A 24567-nucleotide genomic window follows, 5' to 3' on the forward strand; every position below is an offset into this window, starting at 1 on the left:
AGCCCTCCATAGGTAGTAGTAGCATAGTAAGCGGTCGTATTCTTCTTGTTGTAGAGATTAGAATAAAGAAAATAAGGTGGTGAGTGAGCAACCTGGTCACAATGTAGCCTAAGGATCCATCCTGTTGCCAAGCACATACCTGCTGTGCCTCTTCATCCCTGGATCCACACATAAAGAGTTACTCATTTCAAACTGAAGATCTTTCACACTTCAGAAATGGAACATTCAGTCAAAGAAAACTAGTCACGCAACAGTACATAATGGCTTTCTTATGACCCACACTACCAGTAGGCTAGTTTCTCAGCTGTCCATCAGTTGGATAGCTGGACTCCAAAGTCTTCATAGTCCTTTGGAAGAATCCTGGCAGAACTCAGTACTATGGATTTCCTCATGTGGGAATGCCCTCTCTCTGGGTCTAGAATGCTGACCTTTGGTTTCCAGAGAAGCTACTGGTGAGACTTTGAGACTACAATGTCAAATGCATCCTGGATCTTTTATGGTGCTGCTTCCTTTTGTATCTATGAATCAGAATCTGGGAGATTTCTATCCCAGTAGGCTTTCCAAGCTGATCTCTTTGTTTCTGTGTGCATATATGTTTGTGTACAGACACACATCTTTCTTTTTTCAGTTATATTTAAGCAGCATTCTCGGAGCACAGGTGCCTTTGTTTCTGTTCTTTCTAAACCATGCTACCTTCTTTTCGATTAAGAATAGCTACTGAAACAAAATTCTCACTTAACCATGTTTCTGCATCTCCTGCAAATTTTGATCTATCCTGAACAGGTTGCATACTTACCTGTTTTAATACCAGTCCCACTTATGTGTCCTTTGGCCATCATCTCTTCATGGCTCATGAGCATCACCAACATTCCTTGATTGGTGGGTTATGGTAATGTTACGAAGACACATGTGTTATTTGTAATTTTTTTTAAAAAATATGATTTGTGTTTTCCCTCCCCTCCCAGTCTTAGTGGACATAACAGTCATTTCTCCAGCACAGCTGTGATGTATTTCCAGTCACAGTGTGATGTGAGTATATGGTTGTTCTGTTAATCAACATAAAAACCCTCAACTACACAACAATAATGTTTTACATATGCCATCCTGAATCACATCTTAAAATGTTCATTTGTATTCTGCATCAGCACTAAAAGGTGCTCAAGGCATTCACGTCAATGTTACTGGTATCTGCCACTGTATGCATCCTGACAGCAAAGTTACATACAAAATAAGAAGCATTGCTTACTATTTACATACACAGTGTAAATTCAGTGTAGAATATTTCATTAACAGCAGGTGGCAACCTTTGAAAACTGGATTTGTTTAGAAATATTTATCAGTTGTTATAGTGCATACTATACTTCTTTTATGCTGACACTGGTTCATCTAAATATATTCTTGTGAAAAATTGTTACATCAATGCTACTCTTCATTGAACAGCCTCACTTAAAATGTGCCCAGATTTAGTTTCTCTACCTCATTTAAAACATGCTTATTTTCATTGTTGGGGTTCAAACAGCATGCACTGTTGCAATAGAGAAAGAGTGGAGGCATGAATGATTGGAAGTTGTGGCCAGAAGACAATGATGGGTGAAAGCCACGGCAACTGGAATGAGAAAGAACAGGGATGGAACTGGTTGGAAAACAGGGAAAGGGGGTTCAGCAGATCCAAGATGCTGAGTTAAATTATAACAACCATTATTTATTATGTCTCTTGACTGTTTGTTCTGCATTGCTTTGTTTCATAAATAAATGTATGTTTAATTTCTTTTAACCATCTATAATCTGATTAAGCATCTATGAAGCATAGAAGTGCTGAGCTTAGTTATGAAGCTTTGTGATTCTCCTCAGCCTGGGGCCTCCACTCCTATGACACCTTCCAGTTTTCAGAAGACCATCATTTTGGAGCAGATTTGCATGGGAAACCAAGGGGCGTAGGTGGAATAAAGGACAATGTCTCTTCCTCCTGGATCAAAGAGCTTTTCGTCAGTAAAGGAACATCAACAGGATGCAAATCTTTGAATGGTATGGCAGGCCAGTCCTCCATCTCTTTTCTCTCTGTGATGAAAGAGTATCTTGCCAGTAAGCCCTACTACTACAAATGGCTCTTGACCAGCAGATCTCCCCTCCACACAAACACACATACATAAATCCCAGATAGTCAACTGGGAGACATAAATTGTAAACCTCAGGAGACTAAAATTGATACAGTGGCTACAAAGTTGCTGATCCATACTGTACACATTTTGGACAATGACTGTTTTCTTGTAGCACTATTCTCTGTAAGCAGTCAGGGAAATTGATACTAAGCCAGTACAGTGGTACCTCGACTTACGAACTTAATCCGTATTGTTGAAAAGTTTGTAAGTTGAGGCAAAATTTCCCATAGGAATGCATTGAAAACCATTTAGTCCATACCGGCTGTTTTTCGTTCTTATGTCGAGGCGCTGTTCGCAAGTTGAGGCATTAGTTCCCACAGGAACTAATACAAAGCCGGTTAATCTGTACTCTACCACTAGGGGGAGATTTTTTCTTCTTCTTTTGACCTAAGATGAACTAAAATCCAAAAAAAAAAAAAAAAAAAAAAAGGGCAGGAAAGGTTTTCTTTCTTTCGTAAGTCGAGGCTCCGTTCGCAAGTCGAAGCAACATTTTGTGAACCGAGCCGTTCATAACTTGAAATGCTCATAAGTGGAGATGTTCGTAAGTCGAGGTACCACTGTACTGGAGGAACTCATGAGCGCTGCACAAGGGGGTTTGTGACCACACAGGAGAAGGGATGACTTATTTTGCTTTGAATATTTAAGACTTCTAAATCACATCATAAATGAATTTGAAACTCCTCTTGGTTTCAAAAACAACTTGAGACAAAAAATAAGTAAATAAAATAAAAAACCAAGGATTGTAATTCAAAAATCAGATTTGATATCCAGAATCCAAACTTTAGAATTCTCTGGGGATGAAGAATGCACAATCCACTTCTTGATTATATTTTGCATGTTCTGAAACTGGTTGTTGAACATATTGTTATGCCTTTTCAAATGGGGATGCTATGTACTTATGTACTAAGTACTGTTTTTCTGGGCACCTTGAGCTGCAATTGTGGACAATTAGTGACATAGTAAGTTAGCATTTTACATAGTCAAGATGATCCATCCTTGCATTTGTGCAGCATTCACACACAGTATAATTCTCAAAAGAATCAACTGGACAGCCTTATGTATTTCTTTCATTGTACACAGAATGTGCAACCACATTATCCCTATAACACCACATCCTCCCACCCCACCCCAACAAAGGTCCATGACAGGAACTACCGGTGCAAGATGTACAGGCTTTTCGCATGGTATGCTACTGCCATATGTGCTAAGCCTTCAGGATGGTAGCTTTAAACTTTCTCTAGGTACTTTCCACATTGATTCTTCACTGGGTTCACTATGTGGAATGTATATGGTTTTTTTTTAAGATCAGGCTGCAGCCTAACACAAGTGCATCTACTGACTGACTGTATCTAGTTCTTACTATTTGATGGCTACTTTATGGACTAGTAGAGAATTTCTGAAACTTACAGTGTCTTACTAAATAGAGAGAGGAAGGTTAGAAGGGAATACAGGAGGTGTACAAAACTATCTTACTCATTGTATGGCCTATTGCCCTGACCGGGTATGTTGCCTGTAAACATACACCAAGAAGGAGGAGTAGAGAAACATAGGCTATGGCTCTTCTCCCCATACATGTCTTGTGCTTGAGAAAAAAACATGCCCAGTGAAATCTATCAATGGGAGAAACTTCAATGAAGGAAACAAGAAATCTTTAGGAAATCTTGAAAGAGGGAATCTTGAAATACCCAACTAAGCTCTTGATTCCTCCTAGAATTATAACAAATGCTATAATATTAATATTCATGATACATATATTTTATTGGCTGCTTTACTTTATTTCAGAGGTATGTATGGAAAATAAAAATAAAGAAAAGGGAAATTGTGAGAGTAGAATTGTCATAGTGTCAAATCAAACCACCTAACATGTGCAGGACTGAATTCTCCATCGGCTTTTTGCAGAACAGCAGAGTAACAAACAGCAATATTCTTCCATTAACTTTTCTCAGTTATTATTTGATTAAGCTAAAATGTGTTTTGCTACATTTGCCAAGAAACCTCTGCCCTCTCCCAATAATTTGTGTTCCAAGTGACCATAGGACTGCAACTTTAAATCAGCAGCCCTTTTTTTTAATGAAGAGAATTTCCTGCTAGCTTTCTTTGAACATATAGTGACAGAGTCACTGCCTTTCAAACAGATGTTCAGTTCCTGGCATCATCAGATAGCAAATTATGAATTATTTTGCTTGAAACCGCATGGACTCAATGAATGTGACATAAGGCATTTTCCTGTGTTGTTTCTACAGACACCTGAAATCTGTATAATAATTGGCATTCATGTCTTCACATTTATATTCCCAGGTTAATTGCATGGAAGCCCCTCAAGAGTGGAACATTTCATCACTTTCAGATATACATATGGGAATGCTGACTAACACACCCATATTCCAGAGATGGAATCTGAATGCTGAGATATCCACAAAACTAAAATTGCCAATATTCAAATATGACCATCGCTATCACTCTGTTTTGACCATTTACTCTAACGTAACACTAAAGTTCTACCACATTCTGAGATGAGTTTTAGAAAATAAGCACTGCTTACTGCTGCTGCTGCTACATGACTGACAACATTAGAGCAGGAAAAATATTCACTAAATTCCTCATTCTTGTTTATTTAGGCTGTGTCAACATGATGAGAAACCTTGGTAAGGAATTTTAAAGCCCTTATGTTCTTCTTTTCCAGCCAAGAGTGATAGAAAGAGCTTCCTTCTCCATCAGTATATCTGTAACTAGTGTAAAATGACTCTACTGCCCATCCCATTGAGTTGATTATAAAAAATGATACAAAGAACCCAACGAGTCCTTCAAATTCTTAAATGACACAATAGCCAGACTATTTTGGACATTTTTTTTAATAATGTGCACTATCTTCAGGCAAATGTGAAAAAGCAAACAATATTTTTGTGTTATTCCAGGAAAGCTACAGAACACAGCAAAGAGCTGCTGTTTGCTCCAATATAGAGTGCCACCACAATGGATCCTTTGTATCCCATTTGGTATTCATACGGTTAAAAAGATGCCCAGCAACTGGAGCAGAGGAAAGGGAAAACTAGAAGTAAGGCAAGAAACTGAGGTGCTGGCACCAAAGGCGAAGGCAAGTGATAGCTGAAGCTCCCATTAAACCCTAAAATCTTCCCTGGACACTCCAACCACTGAAGTGCTAAGGAGGACTCAGACAGAAATAACCACACAGCGTGAGTGTGTATGTATGCTATATATAGAGAGAGTACACACACACACACACACACACACACACACACACACACACACACACACACACACACACACACACACACACACACACACACACACACACGTCTGACAGTCATTCTTCTGAGCTGTAATGCAAATGTGTAGCTGTGCGGACAGCCTCTGCATTTTTGACATACATTTCCTTTGTTCCCTCATTCATCTTAATTTATTAAACTTTACTGAAATATTATTACACAATTAGGACAGAATCTGTATGTAACTATGGAAGGATAATTGGCGCCCCCTCTTCACTCATAATCATTTGCATTTTCACAGCATTCACATGATCCAGAAATGCATGGAGCATATAGTGGGATGGAATGTCTTCTAAAAGGTACACACTAGGATGCTTCATTCAGTTTGTCCTGTATCTGGGTATAGAGCAGGTGGGGGGGGGGGGTTCTACACATCCCTAATTTGCAAAAACAGGCAATTTAATGTAAAATTAGCCTACTTTGAACAAAATATTCCTGTCAAGGTGAGAAGTCTGATAGGAATTTTCTTACAATCCTTGCTGGCAAGGAGAATAATGTTGCAATTCCTTGCTCAAGTGTGTGAGGAGAAAACCAGAAATTACCTATACCTTTGTGACTAAATATTCCTAATTCATAATATTTTTAAAAGAATAGTTACATGCTTTTTTTCTGATGGATTTTATACAATGGCTCTTTCTTTCTTTGTTCTTCTTCTTCTTCTTCTTCTTCTTCTTCTTCTTCTTTTTGGTAGATGGGGATCCTAGAAGGTATTGCATTCAGCAAAAGTGCACACGTGGCTATATAATCCAGACAGATCATGGACAGAGTTCCTACTCCAGTCCTCTGAAGATGCCAGCCACAGAGACTGGCGAAATGTCAGGAAGAACAACCTTCAGAACACGGCCAAAGAGCCCGAAAAACCCACAACAACCATAAGAGTACCTGTTTCTTACCTGGGCATCGCTGTTCACTACACCGTCTAACTTCTTCTCCAGTTCCTTCACACTGTTGCCCAGTAACAGCTGCTCCTTGACATATCCTTATTCTCTTCTCCCATCCACCATCACATGACTTGGAACACCCACTCCAGTGGCCCCAGTGATTCCATTGACCATTTGCTGCTTGGAAGAAGGTCACAGTCAGAACACCTCAAAACAGTACAATATATTAACAGGATACCATCCAGAGGGGAGGGGAGGACAATTTGCAAGTGGAAAGTAATGGAGCATGACGGGAATGTGTGTAATCTTGTTACAGTGAAGTGCACATAACCCCACCTGAATTTAATAGGAGACCATGAAGCAGCTGTTTAAATTCCCCATTAAAATAAATGGGAACTCAAAACGTTTAATTACATTTAGGATGTGTGCTTTATCTTTAAAGAGTAAACACAATAACATCACATTGCTGTAACTGGAAAACAAGAGCTGATACAAGCTACCTGGGAGTAAGTCCCAATAACTCAAGAGAACTTACTTCTCTTGCATGCACAGGATTGCATTGTGAATAGTGAGTGCTGGCAATCCCATTTTCGCAGAACAGCTGAAATGCATTACTATACAATCTTTTAAAAAGCTGTCATGAGTTATTTTCATTTAAACTGCTATTCTAACATTTCAGTATATTCTCTGTTACGTATTCTTTTCTTTGTATTCCCCAGTGTTTGCTTTGTTCACATGTATTATGCTTTTCTTGGTATGATTTTCATTACTATCTCTGCATTGTATAACTGAGCATAAACATTCATATCAAAAGTGTAAAGAAAATACAGGTATCCTATTAGTTATGTTCAAAAAAGTTAAAAGAATCACTGTTTGCTGCTTTTGCTTCACTCTGCAGATAAATGTAAATTACTTTGCTCTTTGAAATTTCTCTGTCATGAATTTTTTAATAAAATAAATAAATCCAAACAGCTTTACCAATGAAAGCCTCCTTCTTATATATAGAACTCGCAGCTTTCTTTTGCCATTGGGCATGTATGTTGAATTCCTTCTCAGTTCCAGAAAGCCCTCATATATTTATCTGGGGTCAGCTCATATGAAAAGGAATTTTCTCCAATATTAGGAGGCCTGGCTCACTTCCAGCTGCTGTCCTCATACTATTTCTGCCCTTCCTGAATTTCTTCACACTACTTTTAAGATGTTAATTTTAAGATGTTAATACAGTTTACAGTTTCTATGTAGTATAAATTTTATATACCACATTTGTGTGCAGCCTTTCCTGTAAACTGACTGGCCCAGCTGCTTGGCCTACTTCTGTAGGAAAAGACAGTAGTAGATAGCCTCCAGGTAGGCCAAATGCCTGTAGATCTGGCTGTCAAGGGACAGTGGAGGAAAGATGGCCATTACACCAGGCCTTGCTGAGGTAACAAAAAGGAAGTGAACTCAGGGCTGAGTAGACCAGGCCCCTGTCTCATATCTGGAAGAGGAGGTGGCATCTTGGCAGAGGGCTGGTTTAACTGTACCACTGGTAGACCAGGTTTCCCACATTGGAGGAAAGGCTTAGCCCAGGCTAAGCGGACAGGGTCTTTGGCCTGAGGAAAAAGAGGCCATGGTGTCCAGACAGATGGCTGGTCTACCTAAGCAATGTGTAGACCATGCCTTCCTCATCAGAGATGTCTACTCAGATGTCTATAGGAGGGAAGATTCTGGCATGGTGTTCAGTGTTGTAATTACTACTTGTTTTATTTTCCACACATTAATTACAAATTTTGTGATACATTCTGTAGGACTTCTCCTGTGTGCTAGAATCACTCCTTACAGTTTTGAAAGTGAGAGTCAAATACCTCTTATTATGCCCTGCCCATCCCCATCAGGTTTCAGAAGGATGGGCAAGCTCAGTAGGCCCAAGGAACACTTTTCCGATTTGTCAGCAGCTCAAGGACTATAATCCAAAAGGGGAGGAGCTAAAGGAAAGGGATGTAACTAAATCTGCTAATTTGGATATTTTTTGGGGGGGATTGGTAAATCTTGCTATAATATATTTTTGTTAACTGAAAAACAGGTGGAACTGAAACCAAGTTGAATGTGCAAGCTACCTTGCACCCTCTAGTGGCTAAAAAAAGCTTGAAAATGAAAAATTAGGGGTAACCCAGGGGTGCTGAGCGGGCTTCAGATCATGGTAAAATTGCTCCCCCATTAGGGAACACAATGAATTCCTCAGAAAATATTTAACAAAATTAAAATTTTGAGGTGTGAGGATGCTGAGATGCTCTATGGGGGGGGCAAAATGCTGTGGATGGGAACACATGTGGCTTATGGCCTACATTTGAACCATCCCTAGGTTATACTATAACACAAATAAAGTTTAGATTATTTCTCCTCTAATTTCTGTAATTATTCCTGCTTTTTTCTTTTAAAAAAAGAGAAAAGAGATCAGACAGTTGGTCTTTGGTAATATTATATATAAATTTTTATATACAAATATATATATAATCCAAGCAAAGGAAGAGGAAATGGTGTTTGGTATGCATTAAAGTTAGGTGATTTTTATGTTGGTTTGTAGAGGGGTTCACAAAGGAGGAGGGGAGAGCTTAACAAGGACATTGTGCAAATGCTGTGTTCAAAGTCTTTTGTCTCATTCTTTGCTGGTGCATATGTTTAAACAATGTGGTGTTTTTAAGCCCTTAGGCAATCTAAATAAGAAAGGCTTATACAGTATTATTGCCATCCCTCTCTCCTACAACATATTGTAAGAAGTACAAAGCAACAGGAGAAGCAAATACAGTTTACAAAGTAATTCAGCTTTTCAGATAAACCCCTTCAAACACTTCCTACTTTCCCCACATTTAGAGCACTATGCATCCACATATGGTACCTAACAGTATTACGACCTCATACTGGGATCCCACCTGCTTACTTGTAAGTAAAAAAGAAAGGACAGTTGAATTGCATGCTATGCATTTAATGTATGCTGTAAGTTTAGCTCTGGTTCAGAAAAGAAGTCTGTAACCAGGCAACCTGAGTGAAGTGTTTTGAGAAAAACAAATGCAAAGGAAAAAGGAGATAAATGGGAACAAAAAGAAATGCAATCTCCTGCTTCAAAATGTCAAACCATCATCTTATCCATAAACAAAAATTAGAATTGCACCATCAGAAGAAAGATACACCAAAAACTGAACAGCAGTGCTGCACACACACAAAAAAGGAATCCAAACAAAAGGATTGAAAGAGGTGGGTAGGTAGGGAAAGTTATCTTCAAACAGAACATGTGTAGTGTGTGTGAGAGAGGAAAAGAATGTTTTAAGGGGTTCCTGCACATTGTTAGGGGGTCCCTTTTGAGGCCATTCCCCCAAATCGAAAACTCATTAAAAGAGCAACAACCCCCAAACGCTGATCCATCTTATATCCAAGAAAAAGAGTAACCTGGGGGAAAAATCTCTTAGAAGGAGGTTAATATCTGGAGAACTTCATTTGAGAGCAATGTTTGAAGGTTACTGGTCTGAATCCATACATGTAAGGAAGACTAGAATCCTGAAGTGTTTTAAGAAACAGACCAGGAGCCAATGCAACTATCTTAACATCAGGGATATGTGTTGCAATTCCCCAGTCCCATTCAGCCATTGAACAGTTGGATTTTTCACCAGCTGATATTTCTTGACAATTTGCAAATGAGCCCCAAAGTATCCTCACCCATACGAGATACCAGCTGGTAGACATCTGGCACCACAAGGTCTGCCAAAAGCAAGCAACTCAATTTTCACTTCATGCTTACATGTCCCACTGAAATCAACTGGAAGTGAACATCCCTTTGATTATGCTGTATTTTCTCCCTGCCAAAGGGAAAGCCAGTGTGGAATAGTAGTTAAGATGTAGGTTCAAATACCTTTCTAGGCATGATGCTCTGTGGATACCTTAGGGCAGGTATACTTTCTCAGTCTGACCTATCTCAGAGGGAAGATATATTATTTGGCTTGGTGGAGAACCATGTACGCCATTCTGAACTCACTGAAGGAGAAGTGGAAAATATATGTAACAGAAAATCTAAAACGAATGAATAAAATTATGTTTTTTTCAATTGGTTTCTCAGAGCACAGTAAAGATGTGTAAGGAATTCACTTAGCTGGCAATATACAGCAACATCCTTTTGAAACAAGAAGTGTTAGAAATAGTATAATGGCTAGCATCTCAGAGAGATCAACTTCACTTAGTTAACTTATTTTCCTTCCCAGAATGAGATTTTCCTCAGCGGGATGTGCCTCAGCAAAGTACGCCTGTGCTTACCTTTCAGTGACAAATCTCAGAATAAAGTACACTAAGTATATATAAGGTATTTGAGGAAAAGCACATGCTATGGAAAACATATTTCTCCACTGGAGGGTGCACCTCTTCTAAAAAGGAGCTAAGAGCTAAGAATATTTCCTGCTTTGATCCAGAGTGGGGATAGAAGTCTCATTTCATTTCCCTGCTTAGGTATCTTACAAGAGGCTCAAAATATCTTTTAATAAATAGAAATCTGCACCCGATTACCAACAACACAGAGTACATTGCTTTATAAGAATACAGCTTTCTCCTTGAGTTGATCTTACTTACCCGTACATTCAGGGTTGTAACATTCTCTGCTCTCTGCCCAGGGACCTTTGCACTCTGAGCCTCCATGAGCCGCTGCCGTGCATTGTCGACTTCTCTGCTGTGTGCCATTGGAACAGGTCACAGAGCACTGACTCCAGGCACTCCACTCTTGCCACTGTCCATCAACTACGGCAATGCACACAAAATAGAAACAAAAAACCCATGTTACCTTGCCAAATAGACTGATGTACATTTCTTTCTTTCTATTTTTTTGTTTTGTTTAGAATCAATTGCCTATAAAGATAGCTTCCACCTAAAAACTGTTATGATTAAAAAAACAACAAAGAAAATCACAATGGCTTGTTTGAATGAAAATTTTGGCAGTTTTAGGAAGACTGCCCAGAGTGTTTTGGTAATGGGGTGGCACAGAAAACCCAATGAAATGAATAATTAAATGTCAGGATTATTTTGGGTTAGTAATCATGCTAGAAAAATCTCAGGACACATAATATGCTGCCATGCTTGTGAAGAACCAGTGAACCTTCTCTTGCCCTCTCACCTCCCATCCCCACTCTATAGCCCACATATAGCTTAGCAGCAAGCCTGGGCAGTAGTAACATGAAGACTCAGGTTCTGGAGGGCAGAGAGAGATGGCTGGAATGAGACAAGACACGGACTCTTCCTGCTCTATCCTAGGTACAATTCACTAGTGGGGAAGAAGAGGAATCTTTTATGTCTTGATCATTAAGAGTGTAACAAGACTCACAAGAAACAGTCATGGTTCTGTACATATGCACAATCAAGTTTGTGGAGGAAAAAGTATAGTTCAAGGCATCTTATGTAGAAGTAACTTCCTGAGGAACAAAGGAGGTAGCTACTTTTGTGAAAACATGCACAGAATTGTGATGTATGATGACTGTGGTTTTTTGATATCCCTTTGTTATTAATTATATCCCTTTGTTATTAATTTAGAAATAGCCCATTACAGTTGCCTGAACAGCACTGGCAGGATATAGAAAATGTCTCATTTCTGTGTGTGCACATGTATTCTTTCAATATATTTATTGGCCAATGGCACTAAAGGGCAGCCACTCTAGAAGGCTGCAGAGCAAGGGCAGGGCAGGGCAGGGCAGGGGAGTTAGCGCTATACCACTGCTGAGACTAGCAGCCATTCCAGTGGGGCACATGGATTGTTTTCATCCCGTTGGCCATTAGAAAACTGAACTTTCTTTCTCCCCCTCCTCCAGTTATTTCTCGTCTGAAATCCTGTTTTATAGCTCCACGTGCCAAATAGGAATGATGTCATCAGCAGTGGCAAATTACAGCTGAGTAAAAGCTGGAAGGACAGATCCTGAAGCTGAGGCTCCAATACTTTGGCCATCTCATGAGAAGAGAGGACTCCCTGGAAAAGACCTTAGTGTTGGGAAAGTGTGAAGGCAAGAGGAGAAGAGGACGACAGAGGACGAGATGGTTGGACAGTGTCACCGAAGCAACCAACATGAATCTGACCCAACTCCGGGAGGCAATGGAAGATAGGAGGGCCTGGCATGCTCTGGTCCATGGGGTCACGAAGAGTCGGACACGACTAAACGACTAAACGACGAAAAGCTGTACACCATGCTATGAAGTCACATGCACCCCAAAACTGCCAAAGGGAGTCTTTAATCAGCACCAATTTGCTGGTAATTATGACATCCTTCCCATTGTGCATGTATGGTCATACAACAGGACTTCAGGTCCTATGTGTTACGTCTTAGATTTAGACGGTAAGCTTGAGAGCAGGCACTATTGTGCTCCTTCCCCCAAAATTCTAGGAGCCTTCCCTTTCTTTTGGCTCAAGGGTGATGTGTGAATTTTTTCCATACAATAATATGAAGGGCCACATGACAGAATTCTTCCCTTTTACATCTCAAACTTGATGTGATGCAGGCATGGGAATGCTTGGCAGGAACAGTGGTCACAATGAAACATAGCAATGCCTAAGGACCTTATGAGTAGTCCCTAAGGACAGATGGAGGCTGATTCTCACTTGTGAAGACTAAACTCAGATAGCATTTTAGATGCAACAGTGCAAAGCAGCACTGGTGTGGCCACCATTCCTGCTACACCTGTAACTATCTGGTGCATCACAGGAAGTTGGCTGTAGTCCATGAGAACGCATGCTACAATGAATGTGTTAGTCTTGAAGTTTCCACATGACTCATTGTTACTATTTTACTTGTACATAAACAGCAGTGAAATACATGCAGCATTGTTCAATGCAAATTACGTTTAACAACACATTCTTAATAAATTAAGTATGGGAAAAGCCACGCTGAATACTGTGAAACTTGCTTCAGAGAAAGCATGCATAAAACTGTATTGCACAACTCAGGTGTCAGGTATAATATTAACTTTCAAGATCTTTTCAGTTATCCAACAGTCTCCCCACCCCTACCCCCCAAAAAGTTAAATGGACTATGTAGTTAGGAGAAAGTTAGACAAGTACATCCAGGACAGAAAGCAAGGAATGAGTCATTAGGAAACATGACAAGAATATATAATTCAGCATTCAGACAAAGATCAACAGCAGTTAACTTTTTATTAACACAGTATAGTACAGTACTGTATATTCTTAATTTAGTCTAATTGTTTAGGAGTCATAAAAATGGTGGGAAGGAAAAAATCTGACAACTAGAAAGGCTATTTAGATACATTATATGCAGACAAGAAGACACATAACAAACACACAATTATGGACTAACTTTCTATCCTTCTAACTTTCTACCTGTTAATCCTTGGAATTTCTCTCTCTTTTTTTAAGAGGGGGAAGGGGACAGGAGAAAGACAAGATGGTTAATAGACCCCAGGATGTCCGAACAAGGATAGACACTTCGTAAGAATTTGTTGCAAAGTCTGAAATATATCTGTCTGCAGAATATTATGAAGGACTACTTTCACTTGAAAGCTGGAGAAGCCTCTCCAAAGGCAGATATCCATGAAATCAGCTCATTTCAAAGCCTTCTGCCAAGGCACAGGTGAAGTGCATTTCTTCTTGAATCACATCTAGCACATAACGAGTAATAGGGCAGACCAAATAACACAGTGTGAGGTGGTTATGAAATGGGATTATGCATAGTGAAATTGTTTAAAATAAATGGTTAGTGGGTAACTCAACCTTTCCTTGCTGCAGTTGCTTTTCAGCTCCCCAGTAAACTTTGCAATGGATTCTTGTCTACTTGTCCTATCCTTGCTGAATGATTCTGGCAGCACCATATCATGCATTTCTGTATGGGGATTTTTTTGTCACCAATTTAAGGATGTTTTAAACCATACTGTTGGAAATATATTGTGGAACAACATCTGCACTTTGCCCATCCTTAATATAACAGATCAAATAAAGATCACTTGGACATTATAATGGAAGTCAAGCATCAGGCACACAGTCCTCTTCTACCACATGATTGCAAATCCCACAATCTCCATACTTGCAGCAAGATCACTATAACAAAAGTGTTCATTGAGCTACATTCCTCATGTCAACTCCTTTAGCAATCCAGAGTCTCTGATCCTCAGGATTTATTTCACCAAGGTGGTAAAGGGCTTCAGCCAGACAGAGGTAGGAAAACTGTGCTGCATTAGCAGAATCCTGTACCTAGTACTCTAATTTCAGCACAGGCCTTCATCTCTACCTAAATGGATAAGAACACCTGCTTATTCCAACAGAATAGAAGTACTAAGGATATAATACGAATTCCAGTGAGAACTCTGCCTATACAAGTACCCATGTCTGAACTGTCATGGGCAGAACTGAGGCAGGCACAACCTACCATATTTTTCGCACCATAAGACGCACTTTTTTCCCACAAAACAGGGGGGTGGAAAGTCTGTGCGTCTTATGGAGCGAAGAAAACAGATTATATTTTCCTGTTTTCTTCTCCTAAAATATTGGTGCGTCTTATGGAAAGGTGCGTCTTATGGAGCGAAAAATACGGGTATGTCAGGTCCATGCTTTAATTCTGTGGCACAGCTAGCACTCTGGCACTGCTAGCTTCTCCCTGCCAAATTTCAAAAAATCTCTGCTTCAGGAAGGGCAACAGAGTACTGGTCAGTGGAGGGTCTCAACAAAGAATGGGGAGGACTGTAATCAATCAATCAATCATCATCATCATCATCATCATCATCATCATCATCATCTCAGAACTGCAGAGCTGGAAGAGACCCTATGGATCATTAACTCCAGCTCCTCTCAAGGAGGCACAGTAGGGAACCAAACTCTCAACCACTGGTTGCACAGCTAGATGCTTAAATCACTTACCTATAATGCCTTATTTCATTGGGGAAGCATGAACTGTGCTACGAGCCCATGATTCCCCAGACAGTAAAAGATACCCTAGGACTCTCCAGTCTCCCTCCTGAGCCACAATGGTGTACTGGAAAGAGTGTTTGGGTGGGATGCAAGAGATCAAGGTTCTCATGTCCACTGAACCATGAAATTACCTGGCTGATCAGTCACTCTTTACCAGACTGAACAGGGTTGTTGTTGTGGAGCTAAAGTAAGGGAGGAGAGTCATACGATGCATTGATTACACCGAAGGAAAGCAGAGGCATAAAGGTAAAAGAATAAAATAAACTCTGTTCTTCCACTTCCAGTTTGGTGATTTTATTTGTTTTGGGGAAACAGGACTGGGGAGCAGATGGCAAGAAGCTGCCATTTGTGCACTTTGAACATCAGGCTGAATGCTCAGAGACTGTCAAACATTTGACTCTTAAGCCCGAGAGGCTTAAATGGATTTCAGTGCAAGCATAAGGAGTTGCTGGTCCATCTCTAACCAGCTCTGTTTGTGTCCTCAAAAGACTACAGTAATGCACCCTTTTTGTAGCTTTAGGCTTAGACTGGACAACATAACAAGGGAATCCACAAAGGAACTACACTGAAAACAAACAAACAAACCTTGTAAGTAGGAAACATTTATTCTATATATGCTCACCGGGGCAAAGAGCAATATTGCAAGGCTTATGCTGTGTTTCAGGTCCATCACATGATCTTCCCCCATACTGGGGAGGTATACATGACCTTGTTCTAGTTCTTTGGCCTCGACCACATGTGAATGAGCACAAACTCCAAGGTGACCACTCCTCCCAAACTCCATGTACTGAAATAAAGCAAAGAGGCTTTAACAAGAAAAGAACATGAGTAAGTGGATTCAAAGCAAACACAGCAAAATGGTAAGAGGAATAAATTGCCCAGCATCAGAGATAAGAAAACTGCATTTCCACCATTAACAAATATCTCTTGAAGCATTTTTATCTGCTAAAGTTTGAAACAGTGATTCTGTTTTCAAACAGAAGTCAACCTTGGGTTATGAATATAGATTTACAAACTACCCCTAAAAAAATAAGCAGAATAAAATAGAATAGTGTCAATGGGTCTTAGATTTGTAGGTATGGATGGAACTGCAGTCTCTGAACACATTCCAGAGATCTGTATACACCCTGAAGCAAATATTCCTCTCTTATGTATGCTGCATGCTCCACTTATTCAAAGGGAAGGGCAGACCACAGGATAAGGACAAGAATTGTGCTATTTCTATTGTAATGAAGAGGATTCAATTATTGTAAAGATGGTTGAATAAATTCACTGGAAAATCTTAGACTGCATATAAATCAGGAATCAAAGGTATACATTTTCTACAAATACATTTGACAAGAAAAGCTATATCAGAGAAATGGTCCTATAGCAACACATCATGAAGCTTACTTCAAGTCACATGTACTGCGTAAATGATGTGACAGATGCCCAACAAACCAATTACTATCAAGTGGAAGGATGGGACTGAGACAGTGAGCTATCACTCACGCATCAGCTGTAATATGCCTTGAAGATTGTTTACTATATTTGTGACAACCTTATTTTGAGATTACTGAGCTGGTTCCAGTTTTCACTATAAGCATTCTGCAAGAGGGCAAATGATTCAAGAGAGCAGCAACAGAGTTTCTTGTGCATGTGTCCCGATTGATCTGATTTAGTTGAAACAGCTTTATTTTACTGTACTTCATAATAATATCTCAGCTATATCAGATTTATCCACATACCGTATTTTTCTGTGTATAAGAATATACTTTTGTCTAAAATCTTTAGACTAAAAATTGAGGGTCGTCTTATACACGGAAGTAAGCTGAGGAGAGAACAAAAACAAGTGGAAGGGAAAGCAGGGATCAAAGCGATTCTGCAGTGCTTTTATCCCTTTCCCCCTACACTTGCTAAGCCCCACTTAGGGGCATCGTATATATGAAAAAATATGGTAAATAAATAAAAATTGCTTCTTATTTTTCTATCTTAGGATGCATTATAAACATTATATTTCATATGTATATATTAATCTACATTAACATGCAAAAAGAATGTTTCTTAAAGCAATAGACACAATTAAAAGAATAGTAGACATGACCCACTGAAACAGTACATTCTCAGCCTCTCTCTCACACACACACACACAGAGAGAGAGATTTATGGAGAGAGCAACACACACAAAGACAATTTCAGTGGGCCCTGTAGTCTCTTTTTCACTCATTTTCCACTCAGGTGGTAACTGCGTCTAGTCAACATTTCTTCAAATGGCAGGAGAAAGCACAAAGCACCTGTCTGTTAAAAATACATTTCATCCAACAAAAAATAGCTTATTGGTTTACATGTTAGCTTTCTCTCTAATCTGCCAGTTTTCAATGTGTAGTTTTGTATTGGAAAAAAAGAGTATTAAATCATGAAGACTTCTTTGTAGTCAAAACACTACATGTTATAGTGTACCATACTAGTGAGAATTGAGTCTTATCACCCTTTTGATTGTGTCCAATGTCTGTGTTACTTACTACAAGGAAAAAGATAATAAATACTCCTTGAAGTCACCTTTCCTTGATTGTTCCATAACTGTTAATGTCACCTACTAAAAATATCATGTTCTACATGCAGTGGGAAATGTTCAGTATTCTATGTACTCATGCTCGGAGACATTTCCTTTTCCTTTCTCATCCTGCACCCCTCCCCATGCATTCTCTAAATCCACTTCAGAAACAATGTCAGTGAAGTAGATTTTGAAGGGGGAGCAGGAGGATACAGAAGGGAGAAGGAATCTATGTCAGTAGTGATTTTTATTCCACTAATGGGAGGATACTGTTAAAGTCTGATATAAAAAGAATGAGTTCCTTTTTAGATTATCTTGTCTTCATAAAAAAAAATTTAAAAGAATTTTTTTGAAAATTTGTTGCCATCTCTCACAAAAAGCATGACAATTGGGTCTGAAGTGAACCATATTCCATCAAAGGAGAAAATGTCAACAATTTGTGGAACAACAAGAGTATACTTGCCTGCACTGGGATGATCATATCTATGCTCAATTGACACAATATATAATGGATATGTTTCCAAGCAAAGTGAAAACAAACCATGATCCTGGACATTTGAACATAAAGATAGTGTTCCTGAGTTTTTGAATAATGTGCTCTAGGTTGGTGTGCCCCAGTGTCATATTACATTTAAAATACATGGTGTGGAATGGGCAAACCTAACATCTTGCTTCCCTTTGTACTAGCCTACTGCCATAGCTTTCCATAGCTGTGTTTTTCTCTATACAGCTCATTATGTTTCTTTCATGTCCATCTGATTCATAAAGCTACTATACAAATTCTTCCTTCTCTTCTACTAATACATTTGATTTCTGGTCAGCATACTCCATTCCACTGAATATGGAGCAGAGAAGGTTTTTCTTTTAAAACAAAACAGAAGAAAATCTGCTATAAACTAATAAAGAAAATCTGGACATCAGATATCCTTTGGTGTAATTTAATCAAATTTTGGTATTTTAAAGAAAGGTAACAGAGGGTTTTTTTTCCTAAGCCCATGCATATGTATTATTTACATCTTTATTTTCTCAGCAACCTAATCTGGCACTTGGGCTGTCAAGTACTGAATTAGATAGTTCAGTAGCTCAAATGATCCCCATAATTGTCTTCTGAGTTACAGGAAACTCTCAAATCTTATACAAAATAAGTTGACATTTATCTTAAATACCCATTTGTAGATAATTTTGTGCAAGCTCTGCCAATGGTTCCACCTTCCTCATTGAAAACAATATTGTAGGTATAGTTCTTTTCTACCCTTCAAAATCTATTTCAATCCTGTTATGAAATCACACAAAAGCTGTTCCATTGTGACATGGTCTGAGGTATTTGACAAACAACTTGAATGCTATGCCAAAAAGCAACACATTTCATTTTAAAAAACATGTTATACAGAAGGGACCTAATGTTTCTATCATTTGCCCAGACTACATTGAGTTAATTATTTCATCCGTAACTGGAGCATCAAAACAGTGCAAAGGTTTTGATACAATTGTATGGCAAGTCAATCAGGGATAAAAGCAAAGAGGAAGAAAAAGAGAACTGTATTGAAAATCTTTAAAAAATAAAAAATCTTCTAGTTACGGTGAACTCACCCACCCTCTTTTGGTGGGTTTTTCCCCCCTGAAAAATTGCTATTTATATATATTTAAATTTTCCTCTACAAATATATGCAATAAAAAAGAAAGCTTTAATTCGTATAATTATTCTTGTTCTGTGCTGCATTTCCAATTTAGTGATAACCTCTTGCATGTGCAAACCTATGGAACAAATGTATGACCAACAGTTTAGTAAATTGCTTCTCATGAAAGCTAATCTCTTATTTAGCAAATACATTCTGTTTTAAATAGTGGCTTTTAGCTCAGTATAGGGATATCTGTTCAGTTTCATCCACATTTTTAGTTGAAGACAACATGCCAAAGTTAGGAGCACAAGGACCTTCCCTATTCCTTGCAAGAGTCAAGCTCCTACATCCAGCCACAGTAAACTCAGTCCAAAGTTCAATTTCAGCCAGATTTCAGCCAATTTAAGTTCCTTTATAAATGCTCTTTTCCCTTCCTTTCTGGCCCCACCCACCCCCATTATCATTAACTCTGGCTAAGTCAATTTCTCCATGAAAGTAGAGAGAGGTGATAATAAGAACATGTTTTTATAAGACTGGCTCCCCATTTTAAAGCCTGGTTAGAAGGGAGTTGGTTCCATGTTTGCCCTAGCCCTCTTTCTGAGGAGCGAAATTGCCAGGTGTGGCAGGTACTGTCTGCGGTCACTATAGGGTAATGACAAATCAGATTAATAAATATCATTGACTTCTACCTTTCGGAAAAAACACTATACATACTTACCTGAAAATAAGTGGCACTAAACTCAGTAGTGTTTATTTAAGTATTTCAGTAAACAGTATAAGATTGCACTGCGCAATAATTACTTAGATACTTGCTGTTAAGTACCCTTTAATGGACCAATTTATGTGTTGATTTTTGGGGGATGGGGGAAAGTACTAAGAAATAAAGACAGAGGTACAATTTATCAATTTATTAACTTAATAGAATTCTGTTGCAGGGCAATGTAAGAGCATCTGTGAATCTGAGCTTTCCCTGAAAAAAAAAATCACTCTCATAGTGTAGTATGTATATGCATTGACAGGCTTCACACAACCAGCTCACCAACACAAGATGATACTGGCATGGGCTAACATTTTTCCAAGGTGACTCCTATGCACTGATTGGCAGTGACAGAAGGTGATTTGAGGAAGAAAGACTGTTAGAGTTACCCAGAATTGCTTCAGAGTAGATTTACAATTGGTATCCTTAAGTACCCCATTCAGAGATGGGGGGGAACCAAAGATTTCTTAATGATGTAAGTGTTATGAAACTGATTGCAAGAACTGCTTTACCTAGCCAGAATAATTATTGTTTTGACTTATTGCATTTCAGTACAAAACAGGAGCAAGGAAAGAGCCACTGAATACCCACCAATTGCGTTTTTTTTAAAAATAATAATCTCATCTTTGGTCACATTTGTGGCCATGTAAACCAAGAAGAAATAAAAACATAAATCTCGTGTTAATCCCAACTGTAGTAGATAAATGAGACTTGCTAATCACAAGCAAGTCTATGTTATGTGGAAGTCAGCTGATCTATGTATAATGGACTTTGTTGGGAGTAACACTGGATTTAGCCCATTATATCTTACTGTGGCAAAGATGTCTGCTATTTAAAATGCTAGAACTCAAAATATTTTCTCAACGCTCAATGACAGTTCCAAGATAAATAATGATGGAGGATTAATAATCACTCCCACTCAACCTAATTAAATTGCATGTGCCTTAGTCACATCTTTACACTGTAGTGTTTAAAGTGCTTAGCATTAAACAGTTCAATAACATCCACAATTTCATTAATTGGCTGCTAACACTACCTGGACAGAGGGCAGTGTTATTGCAAACCCTTGATTCTCTTAAAGGGCCGCTGCAGTGTGTCCCGTAAGGTGATACACAAGTTCTGGTTCGCACCTGCGACCCTTGACCACATGTAACTGAACATGTACTCCACTGGGCCCACTCTTCCACACCAGATTCACCTGTATCCAAGACAATAAACAAACATGAATACAGCAATAAGTATTAGTACAGATTTATAATAAAAAATTAAATGGCATGCATTAATCATTTAGAAATTAATAATAATAATAATAATAATAATAATAATAATAATAATAATAATAATAATAATAATAATAATAATAATAATAATAATAATAATAATAATAATTTTAAAACTTAATCACTGAATAAAGTACCTATGAGGGAAAGTATGCACTGAACTAGAACATAAACATACTGTACTTCAAAAAGTAAAATCATATAACAAATGGCATTAAAAAAAACAAGCCTGATCCAATCCAATAATTTACCATTTGAGTATTATTACATTGATGCCAGAATTTACTACTGCTTTTTATTGTTTTGGAAATTAGACTACAGCTGTGTCCAGATGGCCTCTTGACATTTTCCAAACTGCCTGATAACAAATAAATAACAGGTAAGCTGGGGGAAGAGACATGACTGTTTCTCCAAAAGTCTCTTAAGAGTAGCGTTCACTGTAAGCAATGGCTAGCTTCAGTTGTTCACTTATTTAGCAATCTGAGGCTGCAGATGACAGCAGCAGAAACAGTGTTGCCTCCGGTTTTGCACTCTTCACATTACCTCAGACTTAGGGAACTGTTCTGGAGTATTGGGGAGAAACAGTTGCGTTTGTTCAAAGAAAATCTGCAAAATGGACTTCCTTAGGTACAGGGAGGAAAAAGAATATTTCTGCAGAAAAATGTTAGTGAGAAATTTTGGCTTGTCTCTGCGTTAGACTGCTCTCTCTTGACCCTAAACCGAAAGAGAAGTCAGAAGAAAAAAATGTGTCTAAGTGGTAATTATTATATCACAATGAAAGTAGAGGGGTGGTATAAGAAGTACATGTCATGTTCCTTCCTACTGAGAAATGTGCCAGCTGTTAAGAGCCGAGAGTGGAATCCTAAGTGCTGAATATTCATAACTAGGAAGCCATGATGGTGCCTTTCTGCCTGGCTCTGCTGGCAGAGAGGAACACCACAAGGCTAATGACTCAACCACCTCACAGGTCCCCATTCTGTCTAAAGGGCAAACAGGAGCTCTTGGTGCAGTGGGCAAAACAGCTTGAAATGGAACCTCTTAGAGATCCATAGTGAGGAGGCATCTCCATTCCCTCAGACAGGCTTGATCCTGGCTGATCAGCTATGCCAGATCTAGAGTTGGAACATCTAGTTATCCTTCTCCCTTGCTACTATTCGAGGGAGAATTAGAAATACACAGGCCCATGGGGCTGAAAAGTGTAGTGGAAGCATCCATATAAAGAGCTTAACAGGTCCAAGTCTGAGAAGAAGAAGTTGTTTACACCTCAGATGAAGAGTTATCTTTTGTTTTGACCTAAAAGCATGCTAGAGTTGGACAGATGTGATTCAGGCAGATATCTAATTCAGTCCTTAAGGATCTTAGTCTTCAAATGAAAGGCTATCTATAATAACTGCTTCTTCACTGAATGTGTTTGTGTGTGACTGTGTGTGTGCATGAGTTGGAATAGGAAGGGGGATGGGTAGAAAATAGTAAAGTTACCGAATTTGATCAATTTTTAATGATGTCTCATCTCTTAGCAGAAGTGAATTAAAAAGAATAAGAATGATTTCACTAGGAATTTATTGTTACTGCCTTCTGTAATACTGCATTTCTAAATAGTTAGGCAATTTTAACAAATGCATTTTAGCCTAAAAATACAGGATTTGCCATTTTATGTTTTTACCGTGTTTTTCGCTCCATAAGACGCACCAAATTTTTAGGAGAAAACAGGAAAAAAATAATCTGTTTTCTTCTCCTAAAAAATGGTGAGCCTTATGGAGAGGTCCGTCTTATGGAACACACCCTAGGACCCTTTAGAGACTCACCCTGCCTCCCAGGGGGTCAGAGGGGGCGATATCACCACCTTCTGAGATTCTTTTGAGGCTTGGGAAGCTTTAGAAGAGTCCCAGAAGGTGGTGATTTCGCCCTCTGACTCTGGGGGGCAGGGTGAGTCTTTAAAGGGTCCTAGGGTGTGTTCCAGGACCCTTTAGAGACTCAGCCTGCCCCCCGGGGGTCAGAGGGGGCGAAACTGCTACCTTCTGGGACTCTTCCCAAGCCTCAAAAGAGTCCCAGAAGCTGGCGATTTCGCCTGCGCTGGCCCCATGGGGGTGGGGGGAGCAGCACAAGGGTCCTGGAAGGCTCACTCAGACCCTTGCGCCGCTCCCCCCACTCCCCCACGGGGCCAGCGCAGGCAAAATCGCCAGCTTCTAGGACCTTTTCTGAGGCTTGAAAGGCTCAGAAAATGTCCTAGAAGCTGGCGATTTCAAGCCCGCTGGCCCTGTGGGGCGTGGGGGGAGTGGCACAAGGGTCTGAGTGAGCCTTCCTGGACCCTTGCGATGCTCCCCCCCACCTGGAAGCTGGCTATTTCACCCACGCTGGCCCCGTGGGGGTGGGGGAGTGGCGCAAGGATCCGGGAAGGCTCACTCAGACCCTTGTGATGCTCCCCCCCACAGGGTCAGCAGGGGCAAAATCGCCGCCTTCACTCCATAAGATGCACAGACTTCCCCCACACATTTTGGGGGGAAAAGTGCATCTTATGGAGCAAAAAATACGGTAATTTCATTACTACATAATTAATAATTACAATAGATCACATGTTGTTAATTTTAAATCAGTTTTGGAAATGTATGTGAATATTCACTGTTGAACAGGGATTATGGACAGCAGGGTGTCAACTAAGGCAAAACCTGAGTTTCTCCAAGCTAGAGCATACTATGTGAACCTTTAGAAGTGCAATGAATGTTATAGGACAAGGGACACTGGACATAGTAGGATTTCCTTCTGATTCAGTTTGCTTAGAACCATGGTTCACAAATCTGGATGACATCAAAACATTCATTTTTACAGGGTACAATTATGGGCAGTTTACTAGCATATTCAGAAGCCAGGGCAGAGCAGAGTTAGAGTCCCTTATATAATAAGGTTAAGATAAGATGCTTCTGAAATGAAAAATATTTATGGGGTATTATAGCTGACCATTATGTGTACTGTTGGTGAGATAAAGGTATTAAAAGAATAGAGGCTTTCTCCTGTGTGTTTGGAAGCATAGCAAAGTGCTGGTCCATTTAGTTCAAAATAAACAACACCATCCTTTGCCAGCCCGGTGCCCCCCAGATGCATTGGCCTACAACTACCAATAGTTCCACTAAAGCATG

The 24567-nt window shown here is 39.3% G+C and overlaps 1 protein-coding gene across 5 annotated transcripts in view; it reads right to left on the bottom strand.

Moving 5' to 3' along the window:
• The window catches only part of ADGRB3 (adhesion G protein-coupled receptor B3), a 585030-nt gene that overhangs the window by 346890 nt on the left and 213573 nt on the right, over nucleotides 1–24567 (bottom strand). For 3 of the 5 annotated variants that reach the window (XM_078386075.1, XM_073000099.2, XM_078386078.1), the window contains 4 exons: nucleotides 21190–21351; nucleotides 15867–16031; nucleotides 10918–11082; nucleotides 6340–6504 (listed from right to left, as the gene is read on the bottom strand). In XM_078386075.1, coding sequence (XP_078242201.1) covers nucleotides 6340–6504; nucleotides 10918–11082; nucleotides 15867–16031; nucleotides 21190–21351 — 657 coding nt within the window. Of the gene's footprint in view, nucleotides 1–6044; nucleotides 6147–6339; nucleotides 6505–10917; nucleotides 11083–15866; nucleotides 16032–21189; nucleotides 21352–24567 lie in introns of all 5 variants that reach the window. The other 2 variants (XM_078386069.1, XM_078386083.1) reach the window with 2 other exon arrangements.

This window comes from Pogona vitticeps, chromosome 1 (genome assembly GCF_051106095.1).
Source record: "Pogona vitticeps strain Pit_001003342236 chromosome 1, PviZW2.1, whole genome shotgun sequence".
Classification (NCBI taxonomy): Eukaryota; Metazoa; Chordata; class Lepidosauria; order Squamata; family Agamidae; genus Pogona; species Pogona vitticeps.